The following is a 24,790-nucleotide window of genomic DNA, read 5'->3' on the forward strand; positions in this document are numbered from 1 at the left end:
TGCCCCATTCCCTCAGCGCGGGGGGGGGCGCGGGCCCTGGGACAGTGCGTAGGGGGCGGGGGGGGGCGCGGGGGACAGTGCGTAGGGGGCGGGGGGGGGCGCGCGGGGCCCTGGGACAGTGCGTAGGGGGCGGGGGGGCGCTGGGACAGTGCGTAGGGGGCGGGGGGGCGCGCGGGGCCCTGGGACAGTGCGTAGGGGGCGGGGGGGGGCGCTGGGACAGTGCGTAGGGGGCGGGGGGGCGCGGGCCCTGGGACAGTGCGTAGGGGGCGGGGGGGTGCGCGGGGGCGTTGGGACAGTGCGTAGGGGGCGGGGGGGCGCTGGGAGGGGGGGGGGGGGGCTGGGACAGGGAGTATAGAGGAGGAGGCTGAGAATTCCCAGCCCAGTCTATAAGGGAATCACCTCAGGCATCCCCAGGCACACCACAGGCACCTGCTAAAGTCTTTCCCCACTCGTGCATTGGCACCACGCAGCCAGATCAGACCTGCGGCAGCCTCTGCAGCAAAAGGGAGGCAAGGATGCTTGAAAACAGGAGAAATGAAAAGGACAGGTGAAGCGCCTAGTTTTAGCTGTATTAAGGGAAACACACCAACATACGCACTTTATAGCAGCACACTAGTTCACACTGTGGATTTGTCCCATTTTAACTATAATTTTGTTTCTGAACAGCTATCTGTAGTGTTACAAATCAGCCAGTTTATATACCCACCCTAACAGTTGAGTTCACTGCCGTTTCCATTTTTATAAATCGGAAGGAACAGTCTTTTACCTCTTAATTCATGAATGATTTTATGAAGTGCTGCTGAGCAAGCATCTGATGGAAGGTGGCACAGGGATATAATAGTGTCAGTAATTTGGTTTTGTTTTATTTAATCAAAGTTCTCAAAACAGTGACATGTTTGAATAAATCAGTTGCATCACTCATTTTGTTTTGCAAAGCCTCCTATTCTGATCACTTCCTAGTGCTACCCCCTTCACCTGCCTTCACGCCAGTTTTCTTAAGGAGAAGCTGAGACAAGTTCACTAACAGGATACATGAGGCAGATAGGTTCCTCTGTCAGTACACATTAAATGGGCCTGCATTTTGATTACTGGAGCAGAGGTGCATGGAGGGACAACACATGGAGATAGATGAGGGAAGTTGTGCCCTGTCCCCTCCTCCCCTACGAGTGGAAGAGGGAGGAAGAGAAGAGACTGGCACCCACAGGAACATTTCACCTCATCAGCAGCAGGCTTCAACATTAGGGTTCCCCCCTTTGCAGTACCAGGATCTAGGGACCCACAATTCCATTGCCATATTCAGCAAATTACAGAACAACATAGGGTTGCTGCTGACTTGCCCTAGTTTACGAGCTTTACAACTCAACCTTTCCAAGTCCTGATAAATGCAAAATAATGCACATTGGAAATCCCACCTCTGCATACAAAATAATGGGGTCTAATTTATCTATTACCGCTCAAGAAAGGGATCTTGGAGTCATTGTAGATAGTTCGCTGAAAACATCCACTCAACGTGCAGCAGCAGTCAGAATGTTAGGCATAATTAAAAAAAGGGATAGCGAATAAGACAGAGAATCTTATTGCCACTGTATAAATCCATGGTATGCCCATATCTTCAATACTGCATACACAAGTAGTCACCTCATCTCAAAAAAGATATATTGGCATTGGAAAAGGTCTAGAAAATGGCAACAAAATTAGGGATTGGAACAGGTGCCATATGAAAAGAGATTAAAAAGAATGGAATTTTTCAGCTTAGAGAGATGATATAAATCATGATAGGTAAGGAGAAAGTGAATAAGAAAGTTATTTACTCCTTCCCATAACATAAGAACTAGATGATCACTACATGAAATTAATAGGTATCAGGTTTAAAACAAACAGGGTTCCCCCCCCCCCCCCCCCCCACACACACACACACACAGCACAGAGTCAACCTGTGTAACTCCTTCCCAGAGGATGTTGTGAAGACCAGGACTTTAACATGGTTCAAAAAAGAACTACAGTAAAACTCCATTAGTCCGGCATCCAGTGCTCCGGCACTCCTGATGGTCCAGCAACATCAGGAACCCGGAAGTGCTCGGGGCAGCCAACCAATTGGAGCTGCTCTGTGCCCAGCTTCCCAGATTCAGCCGCTGCTGAAACTGACCAGCAGCTGAATCGGGGAAGCTGGGGACAGAGCAGCCAGGGTGCTGCCAGGTTGGTCCGGCAGTGCCAAGGGGCGGCGCTACAGGACCAACCCGGCAGCAACCAAGCTGCTCTGTCCCAGGCGTCCCCAAGAGCAGCTGGGGTGCTGCTGGGTTGGTCTCGCAGTGCCAAGCGGCAGTGCTACCGGACCAACTTGGCAGCACCCCAGCTGCTCTGCCGCAGGCGTCCCCAATTCAGCCACTGCTGAAACTGACCAGCAGCGGCTGAATTGGGGACGCCTGGGGCAGAGCTGGACTATCGGAAGGGGGGGCTATGAGGGGTCTGGGGTGGCATCCCCCACTTCACCCCAGACCCCTCATAGCCCCCCCCTTCTGATAGTCTGGCATATTTGATAATCCGGCACCCCCTGGGTCCTAAAGGTGCCAGATTATCAGAAGTTTACTGTAGATAAATTCATGGAGGATAAATGGCTATTGGCCAGAATGGGTAGGAATGGTGTCTCTAACCTCTGTTTGTCAGGGGCTGGAAATAGATCACAGGAGAGAGATAATTTGATGATTCCCTGTTTTGTTCACTCCTTCTGGGGCAAGTGGCATTGGCCACTGTCAGAAGATAAGATACCGGGCTAGATGGAGCTTTGGTCTGACCCAGTATGGCCTTTCTTTTGTGCTCTAAAATCTGAATGGTTACTCTGATTGCTTGGCAGTCTGTGTCCTGGGAATGAGAGTTGCACTCATGATCCAAATTTGATGTCATTTGACCAAGGCTGAATTTCAGGCTACTGCCCAAACAGGTTTCTTTTTTTTAATTATTATTAGGCTATGTCTACACTGGGGGCGGAGGAGAGGAGGGATTTCCGGGATATCCCAGAAAAACTCTGTCACATCCAAGGAACATGTTTGCTCTTCCACTTTTTTTGCAAAAGACCAAACATGCTCTTTCAGGGAGCCCTTTATTCCTCATTCTACAATGGATAAGGGCTCTTCCAAAAGGAGGTGGCTTTTCTGCCATTTGGCCCTGTCTAGACTGGGTCAAATGGCAGAAAAGCCTTTCTGGAAAAGTGATCGGAAAAAGCTATGCAAATTTGAAGAGCTCTTTCCAACAAAGGATTGTAATGTAGACTTAGCCTTAGAGAGCAAGTACTAAGTATATCTAGCTGAATCTGAGACATGATGATGAGAACTCACCCCACTGTCCATTATCCTTAGTTAAGTCAATCAGACTTATTAGACAAAAGGAGCTTGGGAATAGATGCCTGTAGGATGCTATAATTCGAGTGTCCTGGATGACACTTTGATTTTAATAAGAATTGGTTTTGGTGGTTGTGGGGACAAATAAGGCACGTAAATGTTGCCTCCCAGAGGGAGAGGGGATTGTGGGAAGGGAGGGGAGGTAAGTGGGGATAGGTGGTAGGGAAAGAAATATTGGAGGTTGAGGTGAGGCAGGATTAGGACCAGTCTTCCAGTACACCCCAACACTCCAACCTGCACTCTGCTACTCCTCCAGGCTCCAGCACACCCCAGTCCTGCATTACAACACACCTACATCCCCAGCTAACACTACCAGGCAGAGACAAATGGAGAAAATGTAACTCAGGTGTGGAAAAAAGCAGAAAAGAAAGAAGGAATAGTTAAGGGACTGAAAGGTTCACTGGAAAAGTGTAGTTTCTAAAAGTGTTTTGACTAGCAAGGAAAATGCTGCATTTATGAAGTCCCGCAATTGTACTACGGCTGAGGAAGATGCACAGGCTGATGAAGAGTGACAATGAATGCTTTTCAGAAACACACTGAGTTTGCTAAATGGGAAAAGGGTTGAAAAATTGGCTGGTGTACTCAAAGCTTATATCACAAAATGGCAATGTGTCTAGTGCAAAGTTATGTTGACATGACTTTTGAAGACAAAGGGAAAATGTTACTTTCTTCCAATTCAAGAAAAAAAAAGCAGACAAGGACTGTCATTCTCAGTGGCTGGACTTGGCCTCCATACTAGTGATTGTAGGGGTCAGTGGTACAATTGTATCCAGGCAGGCAGATATAAGAATGTAAGGCATGCCACTGATCATGGTCAATGAGATTTAATTATGAACATAATTATAAAAAACACTAAAATTGCACAACTGGGTGTCAACATTTAATCTGTAAGCAGATTTCACCTGTATAAAACTTTTTTTGGGGGGGTGAGGGGGACCATAGAATCATAAGGTTAGAATCATAGAACACTAGAACTGGAAGGGACCTCAAGAGCTCAGAGTCCAGTCCCCTGCCCTCATGGCAGGACCCAGTACCATCTAGACCCGTGGTCACCAACTCATCGATCGCAAGGCGTGCCAGGCTCCCCATATCTCCCCACCCCCAAGAAGCCCCACTACCTACCTCCAGCAACAATGGAGGTAGTGGCAGCTTTCCAGTGGGAGGACGGAAGTCCTAAGTCATGTGTCACTCCTGGGGGTTCCAGAAATGTGCTGGCTGCTTCCTTGCCCCGGTCTGTGGTATGCTGGGAGCTTACCGGGGAGTCCCCAGAGGCATGCGCTGGGACTCCCCTCACCCCCCCACAGAGAAGGGGAGTCAGCCCAGGAGGATGTGCATGCATGGGCTTCCCTGCTCCGTGCAGGGAGGGGGTCAGCCCCAGAGGGGGCACACAGGGGCTTCCCTGCTCTGAAGTAGGCTCACACCAGCCCCAGAGGAGGCACGCAACAGGGCTTCCCTCCTCTGCCCAGGAGGAGGGGGAGAGGAGAGGAGTCCTGGGAGGAGGCAGGTACAGGGGAGACTCTGCCCCCACTGGCACCGTCTCCTGCCACAGAACTCTGTCCCCAATGGCACCTTGTCCCCTGCTGCAGAACCCGTCCCCCCAACGCTGTCCCCTTTCCCCCTCTGGCACCATCTCCTGCTGCAGAACCCCGTCCCCTGCCCTCCTGGCACCCCGTCCCCTCTGCCCTGTCGCAGAATTCTGCCTCCACTGGCACCTGTCCCCTGCCCCAACACCCACTAGCACCCTTTCCCAGTACCATGTCCCCTGCTCCCACTAGCACAGTTGGGGCCACGTTAGTGAGGCTTGGGCAGTTTTAGAGGAGTACTTTTTTGCATCTCACTTGTGTGGCCCCAACTGACTTTTCTGTGGGTCATGATCTCGGACTCAAAACAGGTTCTCGGTCCTTCTCATAAAGAAAGACAATACAGAAATTGTTTGACATAGTATTTTATTTAAAAATTAAGCCTGGCCAATAAACCCCCAATTGGGGCCAAGCCCCCATCTGGCCACAGCATCATAACACTCCTGCACCCCCCTTTCTCCCAGACCCTAGATCTGAGCCTATCATACACTGGAACCCCTTTCCCTGAGCCCCTCACATACCCTAACCCAAATTCCTGCACCCTCACATCCACAAGCCTGTGGCTTTGCTTAGTACCCCAACCCTCCATCTGACCCCAACACTGCCTAGCCTGGAGCCCCTGCCCCAAGCCAGCATCCCCTTCTCCACCTTTTCCTGCATCTGGATTTCCTCCCAGAGCTTGCACTTCTCACCCCTTCCCCCACCCAAATCCCTCACTCCCACCCCAGAGCCTACACATCCTCTGTCAACCCAGCCAGGGTACAACTAGACTGCAGGAGTTTTTCGGGATTCCAGAGATGCGCCAGAAACACTCTTCTGCATCCAGGGATGTGTTTGTTCTTCCGCTTTTTTTAGTGGAAGAGCAAACACGCTCTTTCGGTAATCCCTGTATTCCTCTTTCCACGAGGAATAAGGGGGCTTCCGAAAGAAGGGGTTTTTCTGACATTTGGTCCAGTCTAGATAGGCCAAATGTTCCTACAGAAGAATTGGGAGGAAAAAGCAGCAGTATAAGGGTTGGGGATAGCAAGTGATGGAAAGGAGGAGAATAGAGGGTGGGGCGGGGCTTCAAGGAAGCAATGGGGTCTTGGGGGAAGGGTGGGGCAGTAGATCTTGGCTTGTTCTGTCATTTAAAAAGTGGTCTTGGGTGTAAAAAGATTGGAGACCACTGATCTAGACCATCCCCGATATTTATCTAACCTTCTCTTAAATATCTCCAGAGATGGAGATTCCACAACTTGCCTAGGCAACTTATTCCAGTATTTAGCCACCCTGACAGGAAGTTTTTCCTAATGTCCAACCTAAACTGCCCTTGCTGCAGTTTAAGCCCATTGCTTCTTGTCCTAGCTTCAAAGGCCAAGAACAATTTTTCTCCCTCCTGCTTGTGACACCCTTTTAGATACCTTGGGAAGTCATAGCATAGTTATTTTGGAGTAATGGCCATTACACAGCAATTCTGTTACAGCCGGTCCCCGAGTTGCAAACGGTTGACTTACGACCATTCGCAGTTACAACCAAAGCTGTCATAAATGGTGTACCCTGAGTTACGAATATGATCCGCACTTACAGCGCGGTCACGTGTAACTCAATGGGGTCCAACTTACGAACAAATTGAGTTACGACCAATTGCTTGGTCTGTAACTGGTTCGTAAGTCGGGAAGAGGCTGTATTTTGAAATAATGGACGGCTTATTCCGACTTCTGTAGACCTCATTCTACAAAAAATAACGCCTATTCCGAAATAGCTGTTTTGAAATAAGGTGTGTGTAGACGCTCCACTGCTGCTATTTCTAAACAGCCTCTCACCAGAGCCATTCTAAGTTATTCCTCCTGGGGCTCTCAATCAAGATAGCATGTCTACATTAGGGAAGCTTGCCTCAGACTAATTTTGACGCTTCTCTGCAGTGTAGACGTGCTGTTTTGAAGTAAGCTACAGGAAGCCCCCAACTTGTGATGCGATTGGCTCTGGGGGAAGCGTCGCTAGTCAGGGGCATTGTAACTCGAACCTGCATTTACAATAGGTGCCATGCGCCGTCATAAATGCAGGCTGAGGACATAAGTCTGGGTCCTTCTGCACTTACAAAAATGAAACTCAAGTAGTCGCAAGTTGGGGGCCTCCTGTATTTTGGAATAACTATTCCAGAATAGCATATTCCAAAATAATTGCAGTGTAGACATAGCCATAGAGTCCAACCCCCTGCCCAAAATAGGACCAACCCCAAGTAAGTCATCCCAACCAGGACTTCGTCAAGCCACGACTTAAAAACCTCTAGGGATGGAGATTCCACCACCTCCCTAGGTAACCCATTCTATAGATGTGACTTACTCTATACAAGAAGTATGCGCTATCTAACTATATGAAGTAATGAAAGGTTTTTTTTTAAAACAAGTTGTAACAGATAAACTAAATAAATAATTAACGAACTATAAAACTATCAACAATTTTGTACACTTTCACAATAGAGCTAAGTGGTTGAGGAAAGCTGTTCACTGCGGCCAGGGGCAGCTGAGGGGAACTGGCGAGAGCCAGACCGTGTGCATGTACAAAAAGGCATGCGTGGTCTGGCTGACTACCGCTATGGAAAAGTCTCCAATCTGTGGTGCCAAGACAAGTCCCGCACCTACAGTGAAACACCCACAGGGACATCATTCGAAGAACTGATAATAGTTACTTGACTATTCAATTAACTGATATTTAACATCCCTATTGGAGACTGAATGTGCATCTACTTGCTAATAATTTAGTATAGGCTATCTAGATGAAAACCATGGGATAATGTAGAACAAATTACAGGAACCAATCAAAATGCTATTAGAAGGGGGTTTAGATTGCCTGCATTGTATCCCTGGTGTGATGGACAGGAGGAGTGCCCAGCTTCCTAGTTCTCTCCAGTTCAGTTTCTAACTGCTTTATCTCCACTTCTGCCTCTAAACACTTTTGCTTCTCCCTTGTCTCGGTTTCTAATTGCTTCATTTGTAGTAAGAACTCATCTCGGCCTGAGTTAGAGATCTGCCTGCCTTAAGGGTACTCTTCCACCCTGAAGAAGTGGTGAGGGAGGGTATGGTTACCACCCCCTGCTCCCAGAAGATGACTTTCCCCGGGCCTCACAGGGACATCCTCCTGTCCCACCTCCTCAGAGTACAAGTCTTTCCTGGTGGTAGATATTTTGCCCTGAGCTGAGGCCGTTTTCACCTCACTGTGTCACTTAGGGAGCGTTAGTTGCGCTAGGGCTACCCTGCCCGATCACAAATGCATGGACCAGGCTGCTTCCCTGCCCTACTCTAGCCTAGCTATCCAATTGCCCCAAAAGCTAGGAAAAAAACCACCACACTATTTGGTTTGGATTCTTTGGCTGTGCAGATTTAATCTTCTGTGCGCCTTCCTCCCCGCCCCCAGGCAGCAAAAGAGGAAACCAAAACAAGTCCCAAAATTTCCAAACAGCAACACAGGAAAAAAAAAGTGTCCTTTTAAAATCCTGAGGCCTGTGATTCCTGGTTCAAAATGATCCCTCCGCTCTGCCAACATGTGAGGGCTGTTCCCCACTCCGGCACTCCACGTACAGAAGATGGGGGCCCGCAGGTGACCTTAAATATCTTGTCTCTATTGGTTCTGCTTACTGAAACTCCCCAGTCACAGATTCACTGATTTTGGTGGGTAGCTGCCACCACCAAGTGAAACAACCTTTCTTCTTGAACCCAGGAAGAAAGCACTTGGACTTCCTTCCCAAGCAAGAGTTCCCTAAGCTCCTCTGCCACAAGAGAGCTTGAAAAAACAAACAAAAGAAAACAAGCTGTCTTTGATAGCTGACCTCTCAGACTTGACACACACACAGATCTCCTGTTTCTTTCCAGAACACAAGAATCAAATCACCACCTTAAAAAAGGTGATTTTATTAACAAAACAAAAAGATATACTTGATAAAGTATACTTGGTTGCTAGGTGTTACAGAGCAACTGAGTAAAACAAATTAAAACAACTCTGGGTACATTTTTAGATAGGGAGAGGGAAAGGATAGATTCACAGAAGTTTAACCAAACAACCAAAACAAAGAAAAACGCCCTGATCATGACTAAATACACATTTTCTGTTTATTTACTCATGATCCCTTCCCTGTTTAGTCCACTTCCATGCCCTGCATTCCTTGGAGGCATGGTAGTCCTGCCTGGATTTAAATCATGCTGTTTTCCAACACCACCTGGTTTAACTAACTCCTACAAAGAAAGGAGGCAAGGTATCTTATACAATTCAGATTTTAGCACCGTATGCCATTGGTTCGTCTGGCTCTGCCAACCCCCCCCCGCTAGATACATGAATTTAACCCTTTAGTCACTGGGTGCTGGACAGCACTCCTATCCATCATACCTGGTCTTAGACAAAACTACAAAAACTAACAGGATCTTTAGACTAAAAATACTCACTAGTCACATGCCACCTGTCCACCCTCATCACTGTGCTATCAGAATATGTCGAATATCCATAAGTAGAAGAGTAAGAAAAAAAACATATCCATGATTAAACAGGTAATGTTATAGAAGCCACTTATTGCAACTTGTTACAGATTTAACAAATTGAGTCTTTTGGTTATTAAATAAGTTGTGCCATTGCCCAACTGCAGTTTAGCTAAACTTGTTGAAACCCAAAGGAGTCAAAAACTAGCCAGCGCCTCCACAATTCTAGATGTAAATAACACCAGTAAGCAGGATCTGACATTGCAGAATTCATCTTTATTTACATTTTCAATATTTAAAAAGTATATTAACAAAACTTTTCCACTTTAAAGTTCATAAGCTAAAAAATTCATAATTACTGTACATTAAAAATAAAACTTGAAATAAATTCACTTTAGAATTAAACATACATATCAATTAAATATCTCTTTCCTGGAAATAATTCTGTTTGCACTCAAAGAGGAGAATTATTCATAAAACAGGAGTGGGAATACACCTTTCCTTATTAACATAAATGAACCAGTTATCTTGCATGAACACTAAAAAGTTTACATTTAATGAAGTAACTTAAATAATTAAGATCCCTGCCACAGGATTTTAGATACTAAGTTTAACCATTTAGAGAGTGTCACGAACTTGTCTTTCCAAGTTGAGGTCTTCTCCAGAGATCAGAAAAACTTTATACACCTCTCAGAACAAGCAGTTTTAATAGTTATCTGTTTCCTCTTCCCCTCTGTCTAAAAAAGTTTGCAAATCTTTACAAAGCAGTAGTGTGGGGTGGTAGCAGCCCCTCTCCAGGGGGAGGTCTAAGCTCCCAGACTCAGCACAAGCTGGAACTGAGCCAGGCTGCTGGCCAGCCTGCTAAAAATTTACCAGTGGGAATGGAAATTCATGTAGTCTATAGCATTAAAAGCGTATTGGTTTATCAGTTAATGGACAATACTATTACCGCCCTAGTGTACATATTAGGATACAACATCTGAAACTTGTCTTAGCTCTTACAGAAATGCTATAATTGGAAGTCGACGGGGGAGGGAGGGAGAGTTTTTATGACATAACAGTCCATGCCAAAATCACATTACACTACACAGGAATTTTATTACACAGAATGTGAGGATATCAAGAAGCTGGGCATACATGAAACCTTGTACAATTAAACTTAAGTACATGCATAATTGTTAAAGAAAAAAGCAAATTCTTTAAAGGGACACCATCATGCCATATTTAAGAAGGCTTGTGTTTTAATTTTTTTTAAATATAGCTTTTCACCATTTACACTGTTCGGTATTTGCATTTCAGTTTGTATAGTGAAACTAGAGACTTTCATTTTATGGTGCTTATGTTAAGATAATCCTTTTGCACTTGAGTTTCCAAGTGTAGAAGTTAATATTTTACTCTTCCAAAACTGAAGTTAAAAATCAAACATTTATATTCAAGTTGGGGGTTTGAAAAATTAAAAGAAAACTATCACTTTTTAAAGGAAAACATTTTGCTTTGCATTTCAGTTGAGCAACTTTTCCCCTTTGTTTTTAATTCTTCTCTCCGCACTCTACTTCATTAGGTAATTCTCAAAACCATTTTGGGATACAATTTGAGAACCAGAAACCATAAAATGTGAATGTGGGGCCTAAGATACTAGAAAAGAAAAATTCAACTTACAAATAAAAGTGATTAATCTAGAGTTTTAGAAGACTTAACAAGGACTTGCGCCTACTTCCATCTGGATATACAGTTGCAGACACCTCCCACACATTAAAAAATAAACAGCAACAAATTTCCAGTTACAAATACCAATTCATAGACACTCCCACAGAAAAACAAACAGTGCACTCCCTTAACACAACTATTACAAGATTTGTGTCCCCTCTACCATCACCTTAAAAGCTCACAAGAAAATGAGCTTTTGCAGTATGGTGCACTACTGAAACTGACTTTATTCTTCCTATTGTTTTGTATAATGTCACCATTTTCCATCATTTTGCATTCCTGGGCATTACACATAACACTATTAGGGGAATTCTGTGTCTGCACATAAGCAGAATTTATGTCCCCTGAAGGTTTCTTTGCTTCCCCACAGAAAAGTGGGAAACTAAAGGGAAGCCACAAGAGCAGCTGTTCAGACTAACAAGGCTACCTCTCCGTTTCAACAAAAACAAGAAGTCCAGTGGCACTTTAAATGACTAACAAATATATGTGTTACCTTTTAAAGTGTCCCCCCTGTCCCCAATCCTTTGTTTTTGTAAGAGCAGTCACAAACACCTCCCCAGTAGCTCAGTTAAGGCACCTAGAGTAGCTGGCAGAGACAAATTGCTATGTGGAGGGAGGGGGAAGTTTGTTGTATGTGTGTGAGAGTGAGATTCTGTCACTTTTGTTTGCTATTGGGATTTTTCTGAGTGTACGTCTACATTGTAGTGTTATTTTGGGATATCAGAGTATCCCGAATTAGCTATCCCACATCTTCACAGCATGCCCATTATTTTAGGTTCGCTATTTCAACATCCCTGTAAACCTCATTCTACGAGGAGTAAGGGACCTTTCAGAATAGTGCTTTATTTTGAAATTTGGTGCTGTGTAGACAGTTGTCTATGATGTAACACCGAGTATATGCATGCATATACTTGTTGACTAATAACTAGAAATAAATGGTGAAACCTAGCCACGTTACTATTAGACAAAGTGGATTTGGGAATTTCCTCTAACAATCCCCACTCCCATTCTCCATCTAGTGTGTTGTAGTTTAAATAAATTGCAAAAAATAACTGAAACCAGCATTATTAAATTGATTTATTTTGACAAAATATGCAGAATTTTAGAATATTGTTCATAGAACTTTTAATTTTTGGTGCAGAATTCCCCCAGGTAATTGCAGGGTCATATTAAGAATTCTGGTTGTGGCTGTACCTAGCCAGAAACTTCTCAATCAAGATGACCACCACCACACACCTCCACTTGTCAGTCACTACAAGATTCTAGTTCTCCAAGCCTTTGCAGTCATTGTTCACTCTACTATATCCTCAGCATACAGCTACACTATTCAGCTTCTTGTAACCACAAAGTGCCCAGAAGGCTGTGGCCACCACCTCTGGGTATTCAAGTAAGAACCTCCAGGGCAGGCCTCAAAATCCATCTAACCTACCCAACTAGGTAACAGATCAATCCCCACAGATTCTCTGACACTCAAAAACCACCAGTGCAATTTCTCCCTCCGGTCTCCCACCAGATATGGAGCACCAGCACACCACCAATGATGTGAAGAGTAGCATACGGGAAGCCTCCATTAAGCACAGACAAAACAGTCATACTAAGTTATGTACTGAGCTGTAAAGAATAGTGCAGTAGAAATAAGAACTTCAAACATTCTAGAGCAATTCACACCCTAAGGTTTTAAGTGCCAAATTTCCTATGCATCACATTTTATCCTGTGATAGGTAAAAACACTAAGCACACAAATTCATCTACAAAGTATTAACATGTGGAAAGCACAGAATGGGAAGGTTTGTGCTACCCATAGAGCTGCTCTTAAATATTTACATATATAAATATTTGTATGTAAATAGATCAGAATGAAACATTTATCTTAAGAACTCTTCTTACCAGCACTGAGCTAGCTGGCTACCATGTTTCAACAAACAACAATTTTCAGCTTATATCATGGTTAAAAACTGGAAGCCCTGGAAAATTAATGACTCTACTTGTAAATAAAGGGCTATATAGTTTTATGGCAGAAATTTCTATTGTTACACTGAGGAAACAGAAGGGTGTATTAGGACATTACTGTTTTCTGATTTTTATCAGACCATTCTGACTAGCAACTCTTCTAGCAATGACCTGATGTTACGAGTCATTTTCACAAGTCTTAACTCCTAGTGCATTGAAATTTCATTCATCCATGTTTAGTTGTTTCAGATAAATGCATAGAACACCTGAATGTTTCATTGACCAAAATAGGGATTCTGCTAGTCATTATTTGGTCCATAAGGGAAAAGCTTCACTCAAGATCTTCTAGCAGCACCAAGTTATTAGTTGAACTATCTCAATGCAAAAACCATGTAAAGGAATAGCTGAAAGTAGTGTTCAGTTTCTTTGCATATGTAGGACTACCAAATTTGAAATTTCAAAATAGAGGACACTCCTGAGAGGGAGTGTATCTATATCTGTATCTGCCAACTTATGTTGTATTCATGTGTTATATACCACCGGAGTTGGTAGATACTGACACATACTCTCTCTCAGGAGTGTCCTCTTTTTTGAAAGTTCAAATATGGTAACCCTATCATGTGCTCGTTTTTAGTAATACCAGTATTTTGGGGGGATAAGATTCCTCAGTTGTTATCAATGTAATGTACATGACAGACTGTGGAACTCAGACAATTTTTAAAAAGTTGCAGTAACTAATGTCTGAATCTCAGACACTAGTCATAGAGCCCCAGCTTTCTTCTTATTGCAAAAATAATCTGGTCCTCCAAATGGCTGCTGATATGGCATTCCCTTAAATTGTACTGTAAGCAAAAAGTATTTTCTTCACTTTGATTTAATAGCAGGATCATTATACATGATTGTCTAGATATGTCCTTTTTATTCCTGTGTTTTCCTATTTTCTACAGATTTATGTACAGTTAAAAATGCCATTAATTTACAATGTTAAAATTAGACAAATGTTTCACCTCAGACAAAACCTCATAACGTCTAATAAGATTACAAGTTCCAACAGTATCAGAAACTTCCTTTACCTGGATGCAGGCAGTAACTACTTTGGAACTTAGATTCAGGTATTCAAAGAAATAATTTACCATAGCGTGATTCATGTAAATATTCTGTTGTACAAAATAATTCCCAATGACTATATTATGTGAACTAGCAAAGCATGACCACAGGCCATGTAAACTCTAGGATGGGGTGGGGAACTTTTTTGGGTGGGAGGGAGGGGAGGCAATGACAGAAAAATCAGTCTGAAACCACACACAGGTGGGAAGAAAAAACCCTCACTGAGGTGGCCCCTGACAGAGGGAGAAAGACAGTCCCCACATTCCCCTCTCACACCAAAGCCCCGGGGGCGGGGGTGAAGGTAGTATATTTTGTATGCTCCAGGAGGATGCTGAAGCACCAATGCAGGCTCCCTAATGTTGGGGGGAGCACTGAGCCTTGGTGGCTGGATCCAGTCAAGGCAGGAGCCGCATCTGGACCCCGGGCCTGAGGTTCCCCACACCTGCTCTAGAAGAAAAGCCTAAAATTTATCTTCAGAGCCCTAAGTGGACTATGGCCTAGTGCTCAGTGAGCCCCCCATTGCTTTGCACTGCATTATAGCAATTGTGTCTCTGCGAACACTGAGGATGCCAGAGCCCAGATTAGAACACGAGAGAGAGAAAATGAGAATTCTCAGCAGTGGACCCTCACTTGTGATTACAGTCCTTCCAAATCACAGGCTACATCTAGACTGCAAGCCTCTTTTGAAAAAGAGCATCTAGACTACAACCAGTACTTTCTTTCGAAAAAGCAGTCTGAATGCTCTCTTTCTAAAAGCAGTTTGCATTATAGAACGCCTTTTTTTTGAAAGAGCACTTCCGAAAAAAGGCGTTCTTCCTCTTAAAATGAGGTTTACCGCAGTCAAAAAAAACTGCCGCGTTCTTTCGATTTATTTTCAAAAGAACACAGCAGCAGTCTAGACGCAGGTAAAGTTTTTTCAAAAAAAGGCCACATTTCTCGAAAAAACCTTGTAGTCTAGACACACCCACAATGAGCCTAACTCCTCCTAGTTTATGACGGTGCAATGCAAGCCTTCTAGGGAAAGAGTTAACAGACCTAGCTGCAATCTTTAGGAAACAAGCCACTTATTTACTTAATTGTATGTATCTACTTGGGAGAACAGAAGGGAGCTGTATTCCTCTTCCTTGAAGGGATGACTTAAATACTACCAAGATATTATGGTGGTAGGCACACTAGGATGAGAGATATTTCTATACATTTTTATGGCCCTCAATACCGTAGTATCCCAAAACAGCACTTCTATGGAGTATGGAAGAATTAGTCCCATTTTACAGAGAGGAAATCGAGGCACAGATATCATGTTTGAGATTTTCAGACGGGTTTATGGAAGTTAAGAACAGTGTTCCCTGTAAGATGAGTGCTTGGGCAGCAACCCAGGAGAGATTCAAATGCCACCAGCTGATTAAGAGTACTGACACCCAGCAGCAGGTTTTTCTACTGGTGGTGCACAACCACACATGCCTCGGTGCACATTAAATTTATTCTGCACATGGATAGTTAGGAACTCCACTCCCATTGAAAGTAACTGAATTGGGCATCTAACTCCCTTAGCCTGAAATTTTCAGAGGAGGTAAGTGAGTTGTTCAAGTTCCCGGTGGCAATCTATGGCAGAACCAGGAACTGAATCACAGTCCCAGTTCAGAGCCTTCAGCTACAAGATCACCCTTCCTTCTGCATTTATGCAATGGCACACATTAAAAAAGGGTGTCTTAGAAATTCATTATGTCATTCCACTAGCTGGATTTTTTTCCTTTTATATGTTAATATGAAGTTTCAGTTGTAAAGAAATGAAGCCCAGAGCCTGTGAAAGCAATTCTAGGTTAACAGTTGTATGGGAAGGATCTCCAGAACGATTTCTGAATTGTGAGTTTTTCAAACTAAACATCTACATCAGTGTTCCCCCTTAGCTGTGGGGCAGCTCAGCTTCAGAGGTGATTGATCAGCCCCACCCAGTCAGAGGCTCATGGCTCCTTCCATGGAGCTGACTGAGCAGGGGGGCCTGATTTATCAGCTGTGAAGCTGTGCTACTGCACAGTTTAGAGGGAACACTGAACCACATCCAAATTTCCTATTAGCATTAACACATTCGCCTCCACTGATAGTGGAGTTCTGCTCATAAAACACCATGACTGAATTTGGCCCAGCCTCCAGGTGCAGCATTCTCCCCTTTGGAATACATCAAAGAAACTATTAACAATGGCAATTTCTACAAGCAGACTGAGAATAGATTTAGCTTTGCACTTACAGGAAAAAAGCTATATAAATAAATCAAGAACGGAGTCACAAATTTATCTTACTGCTGAAAGGCAATCATCTTTCATGAAAAGGGATAAAGGGATTTTATAAAATCATTGAGTACTAGAACTGGAAGGGACCTCAAGAAGTCATCCATCCAGTCACCTGCCCTTATACCAAGCACCACTGATTATTCCTGACAGATGTTTATATAACTTGCTCTAAAATATCTCCAATGATGGAGATTCCACAACTTGCCTAGGTAATTTTTTTGCAGTTCTTAACCACCCCAACAGTTAATAAGTTTTTCCTAACGTCCATCTACCCACTACTAAAGTGTGTCATTGATGTTTGTCCAGTGACCAAGAATGCACCAAGCACTTCTCCTGCAGAATCTTAGCCCATTATATGATGAGTTCCTCTCCAGGAGAGGAGGCCTGAAGATAATCATCTTTGCCAAAATAGTTTCTATTTATCAAAGCTCAGATGGCTTCTTTTATCACAGACACTCAGTATCTGTCATAAGTCATCAACAAAACTTCATGTTTTGTCAAAGCACTTTCATTTATGCTAAAAGTGCAAAATAAAATCCAACACATTTTCTGGCAATTTTACATACTCAGTCAACTCAAGAACAATTCTCTCATGATAATTCATTATTCAAGTGAAAGGTGCTACAGGAGGAAAAATGGATATAAACAAATATTAGTGTCCATAAATATGAACATACAAGTCAGGCAGAACATACACAATTACTCTAGTAGCACTAAGTAGGGGAAACACAGAATGTAATTGGGGTCCAAGAAATAGATTTTGTAGACAATCAAATCCACATTCATAAAACTTAAGTCATATGATAGCATATAATTCTTACAATTAAAAAAAGGGAGAAAACACACAATCCTGAAGCATCTCCCAACTCAACATGATAACAAGCTAGCTTTACAAAAAACAAGTGCAGAGCAGTCACAGGAAAACAGCCTTGTTCCAAATATTAAGGTGTTTTCTCTTCTCAGATAAAGAGTAACTACTGAAAAAGTTACACAACTTCATTAGTCAAAGAATGAAAACTATCAAGTTGCTATTGATAACTAATGTCAGATTATTTTAGAGCCAAATTAGTTCTCTATGCCTAAACAAAAGTTGTACTTCAAGATTATTGCAGAGAACAAGAATGTAGTACCAATTTAAAAGCCTGGCTCTGTGGTGATCATTGCAAACTCAAGTTAGAAGTACACATTTAATATCAACATGAAGTTTTAAACCTGTGGAACTTGAAATTCAGATCTACCCCTCTGCTTTTTTTAAAGACACAATTCAATTCCCCTCCAACTGACAAGCCCTATCTCCAAAAAGTATCATAGCTTGCATTTGGACAGTAATGAGCCGCATACCATTAAAATAAAATAAAAACACAGGTTAAAGATTGAATTGCTATCACAGAAAGGAAATACTGGCCACACTTTAACTGCCAAAATGGCGGTCAGTTGACAGGCTCTGAAAGCAAATACAACAGCAAGTATTTATGCTGGAGTTTTACACTTGCATTTCACCAGAATCTCTGTACAAGAACTATATTGTACACTACTTTCCAGTGTCTGATCTAATTGTTTCGTGTTTACAGACCTGCTTCACTGAAGATGAAAGTCTGTACCACTTTTGATACACATGCATCTTCCCCTCTGCAGAACCCATACAATCTACAGCTTTACGTTCAAAGGCATGCCAGAAGTCTCTGATAATGCTAGGGAAACTCCATGTTACAGTCTATACCTGCTTATCAGAATCCTATATATCATACCGATTTAAGCTGTATGTGGTTGGATAGTTTTGCCTGTTATACTGAAAGTGATCTGTTAAGACACTGGTTCGGCCATACTGGTAGTCTCCATGTTGTGCAAATGTCATAAGTCCATTCTGAGACTTTTCAGGAGTGTTCCGGTGGCGTTCCAGAGTCACAAGGTCTCCAGTAGTAACTGGAAGTAGCTGCTTCTTTGCTTCCTGATTCGCATCATATTTTGTCTATGGAACAAAAAAAATTAATTAATTAAACTACTTCTCTCAGACAACAGTGAATGTGTCTGGAAAAAACAGACACCTATTTCACACAGAAACCAGTCATATTAGAGACTATTTTCTCTAATACTAATCTTTAAATCTACAGTCACTCCTAAAGCAAATCCTTCCTTTAGTATTCCTAGTTAACAAGATTCCTGGTTTTGCACAGAAGTGTTGAGTCACTACTGAAACAGTCAATCAATCCAGATTAGAACAGTGATCAGAAGAAATCTTTTGTTATGTTCACCAGAACCACCACCACAGGCAAGTTAGTGGCACACATTTGTGTGCTTGTAGAAGCTTCAGAGGATCAGGAACAGCACTATATTATATATTTGTAAGAATGAATTCTAAGAGTGGTGAAAGATGCTACATTTACACTTCTGGAGACAAGTCTACTGACCCCACAACTGTAATAGTAAGGCAGCAGCAAAGCAAGCTTCTCCTAATAGACTGCTCCACTCTTCCAATTTCAAAGTTTCAATCCCACCTAAGGCCCATTCATTTCTTGTTCTCCCAGAGCCTAACAACTTCGACCATTTGTGGGGGTTTTTTGGTTACACTATTAACTTTTTTGATCTGCTAATAGACAACTCGTTTTACAAAGGCTATTTTATAGTCAATAGATATTAACAGTTTTTGGTCACTACTGACTGGTGTACGTTTCATAATAGAGACTTACCTTATTATACAAGAATACCCCTAAGATTGCAGTCAACATCCCAAGGACATTGGTGCTGGTGACTGGATTTCGAAGCATTATAAGGGAAACTGTAATAACCATGATCCTTTTTGTGGCATTTGCAACAGAGTAACTTAATGGGCTGATTAAGTTAAGAATACTGAAGGCAATGACATTCTGGGCAAAGTTACAAAATCCACTTATTATGAGCAGCATTAAGGTCCAGGACCAGTGGGACACAGTACTCTATGGAAAAAAAATAAAAAATGTTCATCTTCAGTTTCAGATAAGAAAGAATTTCATAAGGAGAAGAGGATGCAGTTCACAATAATTTCTGAAAGAAGTCAATTACTAGCATTACTAGGGAGGGCTGAGTAAAATGGCACGCTACCACATTATCTCCCCAGTCAAATTAATTGTCTATTTCTAGAGGCAATCTCAACCTGTATTTTAGGCTCATTCCAATCTCCTCTTTAGGGCTCTTGCCTCAAGGTAAGACAAATTACTGGCTTTGCCTGGTGACCCTGTAATGAGCCTTTCCCATAACCTCATAGCCTGCTTTTTCTCCACTATTTTGTGGTACTTAGTGGCAATTACAATGCCTCTTATCTGAGAAATGGATACATCTTTAAAAAGCAGGAGAGATGTCCAAGCAAGTGCCCTATTTTGAAGCTTGCCAAAGACTTACCAAGTCATTTTCTACTAGAAAGGAAGAAAGATCCACTAAAACCCATGTTGGGATCATGAAGAACACAGCATGACATCCAAGTATGTTCAGCAGCCGAAGATGATGTATTCGGGAATCTCTCAACACCTGATAAAGACATCAAAAATCACCTTTTCTCCAAATACTGATCATCTTCATTCAAAGGATGAGGAATTAATTCAGAAAGCACAAACATGACTTATTGGTGTAATATTTGATCAAATTACAATAGTTCTTTTTCACAGAACCTACAGCTCACTTTCTACCATGATTAAAGATAATCAGAAACCTATCTAAGGGCTGTGATATACTGCCTAGTTGGTTTGAATGCTGGAAGGGTCAACAGCCAATTGTTTATATTCTAGATAATGGCATCAGTCGCATACTAAAAGTGCTAAATATTCTATTTGGTCTTAAGTCTGATTTTTTTTCAGAAATTTGATTGACATGTTGTAAAGTTGGATTGCAGTTACACAGAAGGACGTGGAGTAATGTAGTTCAGTCTGGAGGGAGAGGCTGACAATGTTAAAGTTGCCACCCTACAAATATGTTATTAGACATGAGGCCTCCGCAGTCATTGCTGATGGAAACTGAAGATTCTTGGCATGAAACAAAGGCAAGGATAAACTCTGGGTCATGGCCAGCTTTCCTTCACTCAACATAACTACCTTCCACCAAATCAGAATATACAAACCCAGTTCTATACTGGGAAATACATTCCTGCCCTCTGCAATGCGATGCCCCTTATTTAAGAGTTCTATCCAGCAGGATGAACAGAAGTGTTACCTTTTTGGAGAAGATGTTCTGAAGCGAAAAACAGAGTGTAGCAGCAAGAGCACTGATGAGACCCCACATATCAAATGAGAGTTCAGTGATTGTGGCCAGAAGAACACCACTGATTATAGGTATCAGCGATAAATACACCTGGAAGAGAAAACAGACAGCCGCATGCACCTTTTAAGGAAATTAAGTCAACATTCATGGGCACTTTTAGAAGGACACAAAGATACTTGGGTTCAGCTTTCACCTTGAGCAAACTAAGCCATGCCTCGTACAGAGGAGCAATCTGCCTACAGCTAGCATATAATCAACTTATCAAACTTGGAAGGGTTTCTTTACAATCATAAGCCCTAGCATCCTAAACAGAGGTGAAAATAATCTGATGCAGTGCTCCAGCAAGAAGCTGGCCAGTTGAGGCACTCAGTGAGAGCACTCCCTGCCTGGCTCCCAGGGTTTCCTGCAGGCAGCCAGGCAGGTTACAGGGGCTGGCTGGGGGGCACCACTGCCTGGAACTGCCTCAGCCCTGAGGCCCATCCCTTTGCTGCCATTTCATCATATACTAAGTCTCTCTGTGAAGCTTTTCCCCTCCCTCCCTTTGACTCTCAGGGAGCAAGGAATCATAGAATCATAGGACTGGAAGGGACCTCAAGAAGTCATCGAGTCCAGCCCCCCGCCCTCAAGGCAGGACCAAGCTCCACCTACACCATCCCTGACAGATGTCTATCTAACCTGTTCTTAAATATCTCCAGAGAGGGAGATTCCACCACCTCACTTGGCAATTTATTCCAATATTTGACCACCCTCACAGTTAGGAATTTTTTCCTAATGGCCAATCTAAACCTCCCCTGCTGCACTTTAAGCCCATTACTCCTTGTCCTGTCCTCAGAAACCAAGAGGAACAAATTTTCTCCTTCCTCCTTGTGACACCCTTTTAGATATTTGAAAACCGCTATCATGTCCCCCCTTAATCTTCTTTTTTCCAAACTAAACAAGACCAGTTCACGAAGCCTGGCTTCATAGGTCATGTTCTCTAAACCTTTAATCATTCTTGTCGCTCTTCTCTGGACCCTTTCCAATTTCTCCACATCTTTCTTGAAATGTGGCGCCCAGAACTGGACACAGTACTCCAGCTGAGGCCTAACTAGTGCAGAGTAGAGCGGCAGAATGACTTCACGAGTTTTGCTTACAACACACCTGTTGATACAACCTAGAATCATATTTGCTTTTTTTACAACAGCATCACACTGTTGACTCATATTCAACTTGTGGTCCACTATGACCCCTAGATCCCTTTCTGCCATGCTCCTTCCTAGACAGTCGCTTCCCATCTTGTATGTATGGAACTGATTGTTCCTTCCTAAGTGGAGCACTTTGCATTTCTCTTTATTAAACCTCATCCTGTTTACCTCTGACCATTTCTCTAACTTGCTAAGGTCATTTTGAATTATGTCCCTATCCTCCAAAGAAGTTGCAACCCCACCCAGTTTGGTATCATCTGCAAACTTAATAAGCGTACTCTCTATCCCAATATCTACATCATTGATGAAGATGTTGAACAGTACGGGTCCCAAAACAGACCCTTGAGGAACTCCACTTGTTATCCCTTTCCAGCAGGATTTAGAACCGTTAACAACAACTCTGACTATGGTTATCCAGCCAATTATGCACCCACCTTATCGTGGCCCTATCTAAGTTATATTTGCCTAGTTTATCAATAAGAATATCATGCGAGACCGTATCAAATGCCTTACTAAAGTCTAGGTATATGACATCCACCGCTTCTCCCTTATCCACAAGCCTTGTTATCTTATCAAAGAAAGCTATCAGATTAGTTTGGCATGACTTGTTCTTCACAAACCCATGCTGGCTATTCCCTATCACTTTATTACCTTCCAAGTGTTTGCATATGATTTCCTTAATTACCTGCTCCATTATCTTCCCTGGGACAGACGTTAAACTGACCAGTCTATAGTTTCCTGGGTTGTTCTTATTCCCCTTTTTATAGATGGGCACAATATTTGCCCTTTTCCAGTCTTCTGGAATCTCCCGTCTGCCATGATTTTTCAAAGATCATAGCTAAAGGCTCAGATACCTCCTCTATCAGCTCCTTGAGTATCCTGGGATGCATTACTAACTATTGCATTCCTCCTCTTCCCCTCCTCTGAGCAGCCATCATTTTCCCTCCCTCATTGAGAGTAATAAGGAGAATAAAGCAACACTCAGGGACCCAGCATGTGCTGCTGCACACTCACCCCTGCGCACACCCAGCCTCCTGCACCCCAAAATGCCTGCTGCTCTGAGCCCCCCCACACCGCAGCTCCCTATGCAGATTCCTGAACCCACACATCCTCAACCCTGACTTCTACATACCCCCCCCAAAAACCCAGCTCCCTGCCCATAGTCCATCTTCATACCCGTCAACCTTGATTCCTACTACCCCTCTACGTCCCCAGCCCTGACCCTCCCACACTTAAATTTCTTAGACATTGTATTGCACCTCTCCCCAAACTGAGCTCCTATTCCAGGCAAATGCTTTAAGAAACTTAAGTTACTTTAACTTCTGAACTTAAATATGCAAAATGAATGGTTACACTTGGCAATCTTACACTACGCAGGAAAGGTTTCCACTTGCCCCACGTGCATGAATTTTTAATCCCTGTCAGTTCAGCATGGATTAGTAACGAAGAGAAAGATGAGGAATCATCAGTAACTGCCTTACCTTTGTAGTCTGTTTTTCTTTCATTATAATTCTTGAAAGCAGAACTACCCATATTGGCATTGTTGCCTTTACTGAAAACAGAAGAAAAGTTTAAATAAGGGTAGTAAAATCAAACTCATCCCAATAGAAAAACAAGAATGGGGAAGTGTGCAGAAGTGTGGAAAACCACATATTCAAAGCCTAACACTGAAGAGTTGATCAATACCACAGCTGAGCTTACAAAAATAAAACAAAAATTAAGCTCATCAAGATATGTGAAGTGGAATAAATGTCACAAAAAATGTTAGAAATTGAAAGCAGTTTTTCCTTTCAAACTTTGTTTATTTAGACTGACAGCCTAATTTGGACAGGAAGGAAGCCTTTTCCTTCCCTTGTGCCCCCCCACCTACCTCCTTCCCTTACTTATTCTTGGTTCAGGACGTCCAACACTCTGGTCATCTAAAGAAGTGGTCTGTGCTGACAAAAGCTCATGATACCACTATTGTTAGTCTTTAAAGTGCTACAAGACTATTTGTTGTTTTTAAGGTTTTCCTGTTAGAGACAAACTCGGCTACCCCTCTGAAACTTTGGAGCCTACAGTGTTTAAGGGAATACTCCAAACTCAGAACAAGATAGCGCCCTCCCAGTTGTATTGGGCATTAAAATCCTTTGTTACTCCTCTGGGAGCCCCGCACCTGCCTGGAACACGGAGCTCGATGCAGTTCTATACCACTGGCCGGGCAGTCTGCCTCGGCCGGCACGCAGAGCCGAAGGAAGAGTCTCCAATAGGCAGCGCACAGCAGGGCGGGAAGGGAGGCGGCCGGGCCCACGGGGCTTTCGGGGGCTCGGGAAGCGGGGCGGGGCGGGCGGCCGCTCACCTGTGTGCGCGTAGGAGACCGGCACCCGCCAGAGCGAGACGTGCGCCGAGACGGAGGCGAAGTACTTGCCGAAGGCAAGCGGCAGGATGTAGCGCGGGTAGGCGCGGGGCGGCAGCTGCGCGGGCCCGGCCGGGGGCACGCGCCAGGCGCGCAGCAGCGGCGGCAGGAGGCCGCAGAGCCCCAGGATGTGGAAGAGCGAGACGGTGACGGGCCGCGGGAAGCCGCCCAGCAGCAGCTTGTTCACCACGTTCCCGCCCGCGCTCAGCCCGTACCAGGCCAGGCACAGCGCGGACACGCGGGCGCCCTCCCGCAGCGCCGGCCCGCGAGCCGCGCCCGCCGCCGAGCTGGAGCCGCCGCCCGGAGCCGCCAGCGCGGCCGCCATCGCTCCCTACGGCTCCCGGCTGGCCGCGACGCAACGTCAGCGCCGCCGGCACGTCGCTTCCGGGGGCGGGCCCCTCGTCGCCGTCCTGGCGTCACTTCCGCTCGGCCGCGGGCCCCGCCTCGTGCGGCGCCAAGGTGCCGGTGACTGCGCTCCCTGGGGTGGGGGCGGGGCAAGTCCTCCCCCCCCG

At 44.0% G+C, this 24,790-nt stretch overlaps 1 protein-coding gene across 1 annotated transcript; it reads right to left on the bottom strand.

The window, feature by feature from the left end:
- Positions 1–9,676: 9,676 nt before the first annotated feature.
- SLC35E1 (solute carrier family 35 member E1) lies at positions 9,677–24,648 on the bottom strand. Its single transcript, XM_006122461.4, has 6 exons — positions 24,222–24,648; positions 23,365–23,435; positions 20,652–20,789; positions 19,848–19,973; positions 19,160–19,405; positions 9,677–18,441 (listed from the first exon to the last, which is right to left on the bottom strand). The coding sequence occupies exons 1-6, from the start codon at positions 24,601–24,603 to the stop codon at positions 18,208–18,210; spliced, it is 1,197 nt and encodes a 398-aa protein (XP_006122523.3). The 5' UTR covers positions 24,604–24,648; the 3' UTR covers positions 9,677–18,207.
- Positions 24,649–24,790: the final 142 nt, after the last annotated feature.

This window comes from Pelodiscus sinensis, chromosome 32 (assembly GCF_052426305.1).
Source record: "Pelodiscus sinensis isolate ZL-2025 chromosome 32, ASM5242630v1, whole genome shotgun sequence".
Lineage (NCBI taxonomy): Eukaryota > Metazoa > Chordata > Testudines > Trionychidae > Pelodiscus > Pelodiscus sinensis.